Genomic DNA, 13,965 nt, shown 5'->3' with positions numbered 1-13,965 from the left:
TGGTGTTTCATTTTACTCAGGGGGATATTACATTTATCTTGGATCATATAGTTGATTCATTTTAATTGATAATTCAAATCTACGAACAAATTAATCATATCTTTATATTAGATCATCCAATAAATTTACTCATAGATCTATGATCCAGGATAAATGATAGCGTAATATGACCAAATTGGCCCCATGTCCCAGTTTCAGGCCTGCCTTACAGTCTGTAGCAGGTGTAGATCTACAATAAATAGCGCAAAATCAATTGCCCCGTCCTAGTTTTGGGCCTTTTATACAGTGGCAGATGTGGATAATTTGCTTAAACTTTGGATTATTAATAAATTTTGAAACTTTTTATGCTTTAAGTTTGAACGATTTTTCTCTTACTATTTTTGTTGTACGTATGTATAGGATGATGAATGATTATAAAATAGACATAAAATTTATTGAAAGAAGGAGAAAAAGAAAGAAAAAAGTTTTAATATATTCACCAAGTAAAATGAACGATTTATTTTTTAATAAATACGGCCTAATTACGATAGAGGTTTGTGTATTGGTATACCGCTAGAGAGTAGCAAAAAGAGCCATACCTGCGACTATCAAAAGGTCTGCAATTATAGTACCTATGTCCCTAGTGACTTAGTTATAATCGGTTTGATATCACAGTCATAGTTTGAATATTTGAATATTTATTAAGGACAAATTAACATATTACATAATTATTTGCTACAAGACTAGTATTATGTTCGCGACTTTTATCGTCACATTATTTTCTGAATTAGATAATAATATGTACAAAGTCAGTTTCTATTCTAGATTTAAAAATGAATACTGAATCAACTAGAGTTTTAGTACATAGGTGAAATAACAGTGAATCTGATTTTAATTAATTATTCAATGGAATCGTATTAAGCACAATTATTTTATATTCTAAATTTTAGATATTCTGATTCCAAACATACTTAAAATTGGGTGTGCACCGTGACCACAGATAACATAATACTATCCGTGACGTAGATTATTAGTGACTTGCCATTATTTTCGATGGACCAGTAAAATCATCTTGATGAAGTGGATCGTGGATAGTTAATTAATCAATTATGATAATCGCCTTTCAATGTCTTGTTTATTAAAGTTTTCTGCGTTATCACTTCCCCGCACTGAAGTTAGTAATATATTTATAATGTTTTCGTTAAACAGCTAAATATTTTTTACAGCTTCTGCCAATATGTGGAATTATTAGAGTATAATCCTACTAATATTATAAAAGCGAAAGTTTGTAAGGATGTGTGTGTGTTTGTTGCTCTTTCACGCAAAAACTACTGGACCGATTGCAATGAAATTTGGTACGTAGATGGCTGGACAACTGGAATAACAACTGGAATAACTACTTTTTATCCCGATATTCCTACAGGATACAGACTTACGCGGGTGAAACCGCGGGGCGCAGCTAGTTAACTATAATTTGATTGAGCTTTAATTTATCCGTTTTTCGCACCACCAGGAAGCCAACATTTTAAAGGCTTGAATCTTTTACAATGATTAACGCGTTTTGATGGGTTTTAATATTTTAATTTTCATTTACACTAAACAGATACGAAACTTTGTAATCCAAATTACTTACCAAACAATACTACATTTTATAAAGTACAAATAATTTAGTAGGGAGGCCTGCCGCCTGTCACGAGTCGGGGAACATGACATAAATTTAATTAGCATTTTTTGTTCCCCGTTTTCAAATGATGAAATACCTACAGACGTTTTTTTGCGACTAGTAAATAATCGACTTCATATACATAGTACTAAAAAAGGTCGCTTTCTCTGTCCCTATGTATGCTTAAATCTTTAAAACTACGCTACGGATTTTGAAGGAGTATTTTTTTAATAGATAGAGTGGTTCAAGAGGAAGGTTTATATGTAGAACATCTATTAAACTACTCCAAATTTGACGCGTGCGAAGGCGTGGGCAAAAGCTAGTTTTAAAATAAAGACACACATATATGAGAGACATGTTATTACATGTCTCAAGAAGGCATTATCTTGGTATTAAAAACTAATGATGTTCAATTTTTCTATTTATGATGGATGAGTGAAGGTCGACTTTACTCTTATACTATAATTACAATTTAAATTGTCCTTCAGAATACTAGTATTATGAACCTGTTTCATCCTGTTTAAAATAATTACAAGCCGTTAATGAAACAAAATCACTGAACCGAACGTGACATTTTGGTCGCGTAAATAAATCGTAAAGCTGAGTAAATTTGCAATGAACTTCCCTATGGAATTTCCTGAAGCTGATATCTTTCAATTCACCAAAAACAGTTACAAGTATATATTAAATTTTTAAAACAGAGAAATATAATTTATTTTGGAAACATTTAAATGTATACTACAGTGAAATCAACACGTAAGACTTAGGATACAATAATTTTTCAAATTCTTTAAAATTGTCAGATATTAATTTCCCCATACTATTATATATTCAAATCACATTTTGTATATACCCTTCGAGACCCTATTACAGAAAAAACATAGTAACAATCCAAAGATTATAGTACGATAGGTGATAATCAATGCGTTGATAGAAAAAAATCGTGTTAGTTACATCATCTCTAAATCGAAATAGGCTGATTGGATTTGAGTGTTTTTCGGTTTATTGGATAGGCTGAAAATTTGAAAAAATAACCCGGGTGGAGCGGGGTGATCAGCAGGTGATCAATTCTATTACAATACTATAAAGACCGCACTAACCTCAAAGATTCCTTCATCGTTGGATATGTTTGTGATCCATAATCGGACTATTTAGCTTATTAGATAGGTAAAATAATTCTTAAGAGTACGAAATATCTTAAGAGTACGAAAATCTAAAATTCAATTCAAAAATATGAATTTGTAAGATATGAAATTTTTATTACGAGGAAAATTTTGGGATAATAAGGAAATTCGGAAAACAGGTTTAAAAGCTATTTTCATTAGTAGTACAGGTAATGCTTCCGGAATGTATACATTATTCGTATTCTTAATATATTTTATTGGAAAATATTGAAAATACATTTGTTTAAATCGAGTTTTTATTTGTATTGCAAAATCAAATACAAATAGTAAACACTGGACATTATAAAACTTTATATTTTCTTTCCTGGTTACTTGGTTATTGAAGGAAAACGAAGATGCATGAACATTTTCTATTTACAAATATGTTAAATATCTTTGATATAACCTACAAATATAAATAATATATATAATAACGACAATGCTGAACCAAAAGCAATTAGTCGATCGTAGATCGAAGATCGTTGATATCTCTATCAATTACCGTTGATATCAATATCAAATATTTAATAAAAAGTCGAAGTGAAATATATAGAGCAGTGATAGCTCAGTGGCTGAGGCCTCGGACTTCCATGAAAAATCTCCGTGATACAAGATAGACGGACGTGCCAGAAATAAATTGAATTTCAAATTTATCAACACATTATCCATCATGACATGTTGAATCGGTGAAGAATAAAAAGTGAGGAATCCCGCATGTGTAAGAATTCAAAATATCGGCAACGTGTGACATTTGCCAAACCGTCATTGGAGACCCGTGATCTTGCAGTGGGAACGAATATGGGCTGATGATGATGGAAGGTTTAAGACGAATTAATTTTAGAATTACACACGAAAGATAAATTGAAGAATACAGCTTAGATACTTTAATTACGAATTATTTAATACCATTAAACTTTCGTTGGAGATTTAATTAAAATACTGAACCCTTTTTACTTCGACATGTAACTTACGCGTAACAATTTAGATAGGGTCTTATACATTAAGTATATTTTGTATAATCTATTAAGATACTTTATATGTGATTAATTAGATTCATGAAAAAGTTTGTGATTGAAACGAATGTAAGGGAGGCTTTAATTTATGTTAAGTTTGTTTATTAGAAAATATATTTGATATAAGTCCATGTTTTTTATTCTGTACACTTATGGACCAATTATGAGGTACACGTTATTCGTCCTTGCATATGGTCTTTGCTCCCCTAAGAACACGGAACATCTGGTGGCTTAGTTACTTTTACGATTTTTTTTTTAATAGTCTCTCTAATTTTGACAGGCAAATGTCAGCAATCAGAACATGGGAGGATTCACCTGCGGAGGTCCGATCAGAGGCCACTGGCGCGGGCGAGAAGAAGGACCCTCAGGATGACCGTTACTATCGTTACTGTCTTCGCTTGTTGTTGGCTGCCCTATGCCACTATGACATTGTGGTAGGTATAGTATAGTGCTATCAATTTATCTTTGAAATAGCGAAAAATTTCCTTCTTGACTGCTTTGAGTGCTTTGTGTGATTTATTGCCATCTTTTCAAATGTTGAATGTTAAATATGCTGATAGCTTCATTTTTGAGATAAGTCTGTGGCATCATACTATACTAGGAGCAAAAGTAATATACGTATTTTTATTAATGCAATTAAAAAATTATTCCGATCGTTGGATAACACTTATTTGATTTTTTTTATGGTTTTAAAAATGGAATTATATTGTTTATAAAACAACTCTCACTTCTAGTTGTCATAAGTAATTGATCATGATCATAGTTATATGATTTTTAAATACATACTAAATCGTAATGAGCCTAAGGAGTTAGTACTATATCTATAAAAGTTATTAAATAATAGTATTTAACGGTTTTATTCTAGATATATTTATTTAATGTCCTGTGGTAGATATTTATTTATAATTAAATCGAAACTAAACGAAATGATAGAGATTAAATATTTTTACACTATAAAATGAAGCAACAAAACAAATTACAAAAAAACTAATATTTTGTACAAGTTAATGAAACCAACAATTTCAACTAACAAACTCGTGGAATTTGTATAATAAATAGTTCATTAATATTATCATCGTTAATTAGTTTCTATTTCAAGTCAATATTGTTATAATAATTACTATCAAACAATATCAGACCAAATTCAATGAATTCAATTATAATTTATTATGTGTATCCTTTGAGGAGCAGCGGTGGCTCAGTGGTGAGGACCTCGGACTTTAAAATCGATAAGTCGGGGTTGGAGACTAGGCGAGCGTGCAGGAAATAAATTGATTTTTCAATTTATCTGCGCATGTGGATTATATCACCACTGCTCGAAACGGTGAAGGAAAACATTGTGAGGAAACCGGCATGTCCGAAAATCAAAAATTCGGCGACATGTGACGTCTACCAAACCGCACTTGTCCAGCGTGGTGGATTATGGCCTGAACCCTCATAGGATGCCTGTGTTTCAGCAGTGGGATCATATATGGGCTGATGATGATGTGTATCCTCCAATATTGTAGCATATAAATACCCTTATACATATAATCAATTATTCAAATCATCAAACCTAAATCAATTAAAAAACTCGACGTTCTTGCTGTAGACCCATTTCTTCTGGACAAATTGTTTAAGGAAAATTGAACGGAATATCAAAGGTTACATATAGACGCTCGTCCCGGCTCCGCCCGGATATCAGGATTCCTGTTTTATCCCAAGAGAGCCTTTAATCGGGTTAAAAAGTATCATATTATCCAAGTCAGCTCATAACCTGTCTGTCTATCAAATTTCATCAAAATCCGTTCAGTAGTTTGAAGGACAAACATCTAAACAAAAGAACTTTCATATTTATAATATTAGTGTGATAATATCTTACTTAAATTTAGTATATCTATTAAACACAATTTAAACTGCGTCAATAAGCCTTATGTACACAAAGCTCGTACAAGTACAAAAAAGTCTCACAAACGTTATTCAAGATGAAATAGAATAGAATTCACAATAAATTGATCGCATTGATATTGCTTTAGATGCGATTCTTATAAAAAAATTAATTTTATCGAATGATGATTCATCACAAAATAAAATATTATATTATATTTTACTCGAACACATCCGTAATTAGTAAATTAATACAGATATAATAACAATTACAAGGAATCTATATATAATAATAAATTAAAAGAAAGAGTGATTCCGTTTCACTTACATTCTGAAACTAGCTTTTATCCACGGCTTCGCACGCGTTAAATTCGGAAAAGTTTAATAGATGTTATCATACATATAAACCTCCTTCCTTCCTCTGGTATTACTTTATCTATTTAAAAAAACCAAAGTCCGTTGTGTAGTTTTAAAGTTCTAAGCATACATACATACAGACGCGGGAAGCGACTTTGCTTTATACTATACAGTGATAGTAATAACAAATGACGAAAAATTTTTTTGTAGAAGCCTTTTGATATAACCATATAATACATGTTTTCAAAGCTAATTTATCCGCAATTGTTCTATTAATTACCCACATTCTGGGCTAAATTGGTTAGTTGGTTGATTACACAAATAATGGTTATGTATTGTTTTCATATTTATTAATTGATAAGCCTTGTGTAATGTTTTCTTTAAGCTGAACCTGCTTAAATTTTCAGAAAAGAGATAGGAAAGGATAGTTTTAATCCCGCCAATCCCACGGGATCGGGAACTATGCGTATAAAAATCCGGGACAGTCTATTTTTTCCCTTGCGTCCAAGTAGGTCATTAATAACCTAATCAAATTACAATGTCCAAAATTTGTGAAATAATCAAATCTGTGCCAAGGATAATTAAAGAAGATTGTAATAAACGTCGTATACCAAATTGTGCTAATAATTATATAAAGCTGAGGAGTTTGTATTGTTTGACCGTGCTAATCTCAGATCTACTGGAATTAAGAACTGTATATATCACGGGCAAAGCTGACCGGACCTAGTGGTCCGGTCAGCTTCGCATAGAAGTAGTCTTCTATGCGAACTCAAATCTACTAACATTTTAACTATTCGACAGTTTGAAAGTTTTTACATAGTAGTTTTGTATTTGTTTACGAGAAAATTACCACCGTCTTGGGTTACAGTAATAAATTCACATTATTTACAACTAACTTTATTTAGTACGGTTACTGCAATGGCTTATTACATAAATATATGATACAGGAATAGGAAATCTCAGCGTAGCCTTAATTTAATTTTATAGCGTTACATCCCGCGTTAATTTATGTTGCTTTGAAGCGACTTCCCAATAATGTATACAGGGAAGTTTCTTTTATATTAGGCAGAATATTTTTGGGACTTTTAATAATTTACTTTTTAATTGAGAATACATTACTTAATATGCTTGAATTAATACGAATAATTGTGACTATGTCAACCGTTATGTGTGAATGTTCAAAAAACTAATGACAAAATATGATAGAGTGAGTTTATAATTTAAATCACAAAAGTTTGTGTATAGACCACTACAATAATAATATAAAAAGCAGCGATACCACCAAGGGCGTCCTTCTTTATTGAAATTTTATCACATTGCACACCTGCATCGATTCATACAAAACAAAGGTACGAGGAAATTATCTAGTATATAACTATGTTCGATGGAATAATAGTTTATACAGAAATTTTATGTCTGTATTATGTATGAGTAATTAGATTACAATTAGATAGAGATATAGATACGGTAATAGAGTAAATCATCGTAAAGAAGGAAAGTATATAATGTACACTTGTACAGTGTGTTATAATTGACTCCAAAAATGCATTAATTAAAGGTAGTAAAGAAAATCCTTTCTTTCGCTTGAATTCTCTCAGGTTTCTATTCGTATCCTTTATATCTAATTAGGAGAGATCTTTGACTAACTTATTTATAACGCTCCTGACAGGAACTCGTTGTAACTGAATTTAAGAGGTAGGATCATTTAACATCGTACTTTAATAAAATAAAAGTAAATACAACTAAGCTTTATAGCTGAAAATTGAGACACAATTTTACACACACCTTTCATGCTTGATATCTGCCTTAACCACCGCGACCTAACAAGATTCATAGTCCGGTATGACTAATCTGTATACTGGGCATACACAGATAAACTTTCAGCTTTTATAGTTTGACAAAGGTCTGGCTGTATGGCTGATAGACCAATCAAAGGACAGGTGTTGTATCTATATACATACAGTTATATTCCAATGTATTACTAGCTTGAAGCTTTAGATTTCGTCCAATACTATAATATAGTGAAAGTACAATGTAAATCATTCTTGTCGTAAAAAATACGAATCCAGAAAAACGGAAAGTTAGATAAACATAAAAAAGCCCATAAATAACTATACGCATTCAAAGAAATATACTTAATTTTTTACAAAATTACATACAGATAATTAACTTTTAGTTTGTATGTGTTTAATATAACTAAATAAGAATTTGTATACCCATAAAACTATGTCAGCTTAAAAGTTATAAGATTAAGATTTCCAACGCCTCAGGTACATGTTCGATCGGGAATCCGCAATGCTGGTGTCCGCGAGGGTCCAGGATCTGTTCTTCATCATGGCCGTCTCCAACTCGTGCATGGACCCCCTGGTGTACGGGTCGTATACTTTGGATATGAACATCATTAACAGAACGCTGAGGAAAATCTTTTGTATCCACAGCGAAAATTTGAATGGACACAGTAAGTATTAGAGAGTAAGTTATATAAGCTTTTCGTCGATGTTTGTCTTGGACATCGTAGCTCACAAACGGATGGACCGATTTTGATGTGGTTTTTTTTTCATTTGAGAAGCAAATTTTCTCACGGTGGTTTTGAGCTATTTTTGGTTTAAAATGGCGAAGCAGTGAGAGAAAATCAGTTTTAATTCATACCCGTGGCAGTATATAGTTTTTTTGAGTTTATCACCCGTTAGATAGTTTACGAGTATAATGTCAATGGTAGCATGTTTAATACAGTGGTTAACGCTCGAGGGAAGATTCGTGGGTCCTGGGTCCGATTCCCGGTGGGGACTAACTAAAGAAATGTGAAGGTAAAGAAAATCGACCAGTGAGACAGATGCATTACGCATCTGCCCCATACCCCTCGAGGGGATACGGGTATTCCTTTGATATTCTACGATTGATATAAAAAAATTAATAGGCTCGTTAAAATTAAATTCGCAATGACTTTTTTAACTTTTACTTTCTGTATTTGGGATTGTGTCTCAAAGGGTTTTATAAGATTCAATTTTTTAAATCTGTGCGGTGTTTTAAAATGAGTAACTTTTCTATTTATTTACTTATTCAATTCTATGTTAAATAGTTCAATAGTAGTAAAAGTAAAAACTGTTGAAATATCGCGTAAAATGTGATACTGTAAATGTAGAATGAAGGAGACATTACACATAATATTGTGATACTCATTCGTAAATATTCAATACATAATAATAAAATAAAAATAAAAATATTTAAAAATTTTTAATAAAAATAAAAATATTTTTCGATTTATTAAGTTCAGTCACGTAAAAACTTGAAGGTTACATAAATTGATTTCCCTTACACTTCATTTATTTATTTTTTTTTTTTCCTTAGAAACACCCGCGATCAAATCATTTCTTTTCCATTCTTAATTTGTATCATAATTCTTACTCGTGTATTGCCATTCTAATAAATAGTATAATGACTAGCTGTGCCCCATGGTTTCAGCCTCAGACAAAACCACGGGCAAACACTTTGACCCTAGTCTTTGGATCAGTTTTAGTTTGGTGCTTGGTGGAAATTGGAACTTGTTTTTCTTAATTACTCCTATCGAGTGGGTTTTATAAAGGAATATAAAAGGCAATGTATATAATATTAAAAATAAGGCCTTTTTACGTAGTAGAGTTTCGTTCTTTTTAATAAATAACCATTTTGCTACATACGTCTCGTTTGCTATTAGAAGTTAAAAATTGTATGCGGTAAAAAAACAAATTTTAAAGTTCAATCGCCTACGCTGCGTACACAAGCTGTACACGTTCTCATAAAATTGACTAACATGTTTTATCTGAAACATTCATAAGAAGCATAATGTTTGAGATAACATCAATGTAATATCATGGCTTTAAAACAGGTCAGTAGCCCTCCTTTTTAACATTGAAAATTTTCTTTTATAATAAAAATCGTCCATTAATTTATGTTTTTAATTGTAATTGACCAATTTAAGGCACAATAACTATGGTTGCATATGATTAATTTGTGGGTGTATTAATTTGTTCGTGAAATATGTTCAGTCACAGCTGTGACCGCAACTAGGCTTAGATTTTGGTGTCATTCGGTGTACCTAACAGCTTAAACTAATGAGGAATCTTGTTTCATTCAAGTGGATTTTTAGTCTTGTATTATATTAAACGTGACAATATTTCATGATAACAACAAACGGAAACCAGAAATTGTTTTTTGAGGTAAAATAACAAAAAAGTAAATTCCAAATATGAAATGTTTATTTTCCGTGTTTCCTTTAGAGGTCGCCACGCGGATTCATTTACTGAAACCAACAAATGGCCGTTACTAAATTTAATCCTAAAATAACGTTTTTTTTTTGCTATTGTCGAGAATTGAAACAATATAATTTTATTGTCCGTACAGGAATAATGGAGCCAGGGAAATATAAAAGCAAACAACAAGCTGTCGTCCAAACCAACAATGTAAGTATGATAGGATTTTATTGTAAACTAATATATTTAAGAAATAAATGTATACAAAAGTTAAGTATAAAATTCTCGTCTTTGGTGTGTTTGGTATTTATATTTGATACATTTTATTAGTTAATTAAGTTTTAAGTTACTTTGATTACTCTAAAATAATAATTACTGATTCAGTATTTTTTATAATATTTCTTTTTATACAAATCTATTAGAAACCTGCTGCCACTTAATAATAAACTAATAACGAGTAAAACACTAATAGCCTATGTGCTAATTCAGACCGTTTATCCATCTCTATTCTTATAATATTTATCTTAAATTTCATTAAGATTCGATTAGCTGTTTTTGAGTAACAGACATAAACGATTTTTACAAAATTATGCGTTTCTAATATTAGTAGGATATAAGATTCCCTTTATCTTCTATGCGAACGAATTTAAAATTAAATATGACATCAAGTTAATTTTAATTGCAAAGTTTTGTCAATTTCATGATACATGTATATTTTAGAATAATCGTCTATTCACTGGAATAACATGATTTTTCGAGGTCTAATGAAATACTTGTCTGTCTGAAAAGGGATTTACACAGCGCTTTTGCGAGACGTGAGTTAATTTATCTAGTACAGCTAGGAATAAAGTATGTGGGAAAAAAATATAAGAGAGACATGAAAGTTACCTTTTTCAGCTTTTTACGTAGTGTTAATGTTCCCTGGAGATTTTAGGGTGTACATTATGTAGGAGATATTACGATGAGCCACATTATAGAACCTTTTTGCCTGAATTGGATCAGAAATAGGATGATTACCTATTTTCAGAGTTATCAAAAGAAATGTAACTCAACCTGCTGCCATCAAAGATGTTAATAAATGTTGCTTTGTATGAAAATTTTACCATTTATGTTATACCATTTACCATTATGAAATAAAACAACATTATCATTAAAAAATTATACCATCTACAATTGAACCGAAACGATGTAATGTCTACGATACAATGTTTTAGTATATTAATACTAGACTTTCATAAATAATATTTCGAACGGATTCTGTATCTAGATAATGCAGAAAAGAGAAAAAAATGTGTTCGAAGAACATTTAAACAGACATATTATAGGGAAATATTATTTGGTATATTAAAATATTGAAAAGATACAGGGTTAAAATGCCTTTAGTGGTATTCAAATGAAAATGACGAAGTGAAAATTGCGTATGTAAATATAGAAATTAAATAATCCATCAAATTTTTATTGAGTACCCGATGACGCGTAACGCGTAAAAATTAATACCTCGTAGGTTTGGGATAAATTGTGATTTTTTTTTTTTTACATTTATTTTACATAAATTGAGTTTGAAGATTAGCTATCATTCATTCAGATCATTCAAATGTGTAGAGTATGTATTAGAACTGATGGTGACAACTTACAACACTACGATATATTAATAGTTCTCATTACCGCCTGTCTCCAATTTAAAGATGACCATCAATAACTTCTAATTATACTATATATTTACTTATACAATCATCAAAAAAACATTATTATTGGTCTCAATGTTACAAAATCAAACTTACGGGATCCTAAAATGTTTCGACATTCAGTAAGAGGTCACTTTGAATGTTTGTTCAATAATAATAATTTTAGAGTTATCAAAAACTTTTAACTACGCATTTAATTAATAAAATCGGCTTAGCACCCACGCATCGAACTACTGATCACAATTAATTACATTGACGATGTAACCCTCATGACGGTCTAGACGCTTTCAGAAATATTAAAATAGCCTATTTGTGTGTATCAAGATGGAAAACTGGATTTAAATAGGAAAATTAATTCACCTAAAATATAACTTTAGTTCATCAGACTTCATGCTTTTCAACCACAACGTCTAAAATGCAAACAAAGCTAGTTGGAAAGGGTAAAGTTTCGCCATTTAAACTGTTAACAGGAATTCCTACCTTAAAATGGACGGATGTAAATAATATTCGTGTGTAAAGTTAAATAAAACTACTATTACTAGCTACAATATTTTTCATTTCTTTTCGCATATTAAATAATACATTAATATTTTTTTTTTCATGTTACATCTCTTTGTTCACGTTTTAATATTAGACGCTATAATGGTACTCAATTTTACAAATACTACTTTTGTATTATATATCATTCTAATCTATACTAATATTATAAAGCTGAAGAGTTTGTTTCTTTGTTTGTTTGAACGCGAATCTCAGGAACTACTGGTCCGATTTGAAAAATTCTTTCAGTGTTAGATAGCCCATTTATTGAGGAAGGCTTTAGGCTATATATGTACCACGGGCGAAGCCGGGTCGGACGCTAGTACCTGTATAAAAATTATTATCATGTTGTTTCATTAGAGATGAACAATTATTATAAATGGTATAATTATATTCTCCTTAATAATAATAATAAAAATTCTTTATTGTACACAAAGAAATTGACAAAAAATACAGCACAAGAAGTTAAGGTACAGAAGGCGCTATTGAGCGATTTCTACCAGACAACCACAAAGCAAGGGTGAAGCTGCGAAGTAAGAGAGTAGGCGTCGTACAAAACGGAAATTTCATCACAGATACATGCGTGATAAATATAAAGAGAGATTAAAAAATTAATACATACATATATATATATATATATAAATATTGTATACATAAATAGGTTTAGACATGTATATATTATTATAAAATAAAAAAAATATATATCTCCTTGTAGTCACTTTAAAAATAGGTTTTTAAATAAATTATCGGTTTTTGTTGATGTCGCTTCTGATGGTGAAGTTACTTCTCAAAAGGAGAAAAATGTTAAAGTTAATAGTAAAGATAATATTATACTTTGTTGATTTCATAACATTTAGTTGTAGATCGGATAAAATATTAAACTAGCTAGCCAATCTCGAAGTGGTATAGCCAAGAGTGATATATTTAAGTACAGACATCTTCATTTTTTTATACGAATAGTCGTTGACGTGTAAGCGCCGCGATCATGTTGTCTAAAAACAAAAATTTATTAATCTAGCAGATCCTATAAATCTCTTTAAACGAGTTAGAGCGGACAACCAAACAGGTGGTTGGCCTGACGGTAAGAAATATCTGCCATCCATGGCACACATTTGCAGCGATAGCAGACGATCTGCAAATGCGTTGCCCGCTTTTAAGAGCGAAAGGATTACGTTAATATAGGAAAGGAATGGGAAGGATGAGGACAGGAACTCCAGCCTCCTCCTCCCCCACTCACCAACGAAACATATTAGCATCCGCACGCTTGTATTTCACGCCGATTGTCTATGGGATGGTACGAGCTGGCCCAATTCGAAGGCGTTTTTTAGCTCCCACACACAAAATCTATACTAAATCTTTTATATTACCTCATTAGACCCAGGTTCTTAGGACTAGCTTCTGTGAATGATTGCAATAGTTGGTTTGTAGTGGGTGTTTTAGATGGTCGTATTAATCACTGACATTGAAGGCTGT

At 31.3% G+C, this 13,965-nt stretch overlaps 1 protein-coding gene across 1 annotated transcript in view; it reads left to right on the top strand.

Moving 5' to 3' along the window:
• LOC119839796 (gonadotropin-releasing hormone II receptor-like) overlaps window positions 1-13,965 on the top strand; it is a 45,890-nt gene that overhangs the window by 29,456 nt on the left and 2,469 nt on the right. Inside the window, exons 5-7 of the mRNA XM_038366237.1 lie at window positions 4,099-4,252; window positions 8,312-8,499; window positions 10,422-10,480. Coding sequence (XP_038222165.1) covers window positions 4,099-4,252; window positions 8,312-8,499; window positions 10,422-10,480 — 401 coding nt within the window. The remainder of the gene's footprint in view (window positions 1-4,098; window positions 4,253-8,311; window positions 8,500-10,421; window positions 10,481-13,965) is intronic.

Source organism: Zerene cesonia, chromosome 4 (assembly GCF_012273895.1).
Source record: "Zerene cesonia ecotype Mississippi chromosome 4, Zerene_cesonia_1.1, whole genome shotgun sequence".
NCBI classification, from domain to species: domain Eukaryota; kingdom Metazoa; phylum Arthropoda; class Insecta; order Lepidoptera; family Pieridae; genus Zerene; species Zerene cesonia.
Note: the sequence above shows the minus strand (reverse complement) of the source record. Positions and strands in the feature narration are given on the sequence as shown.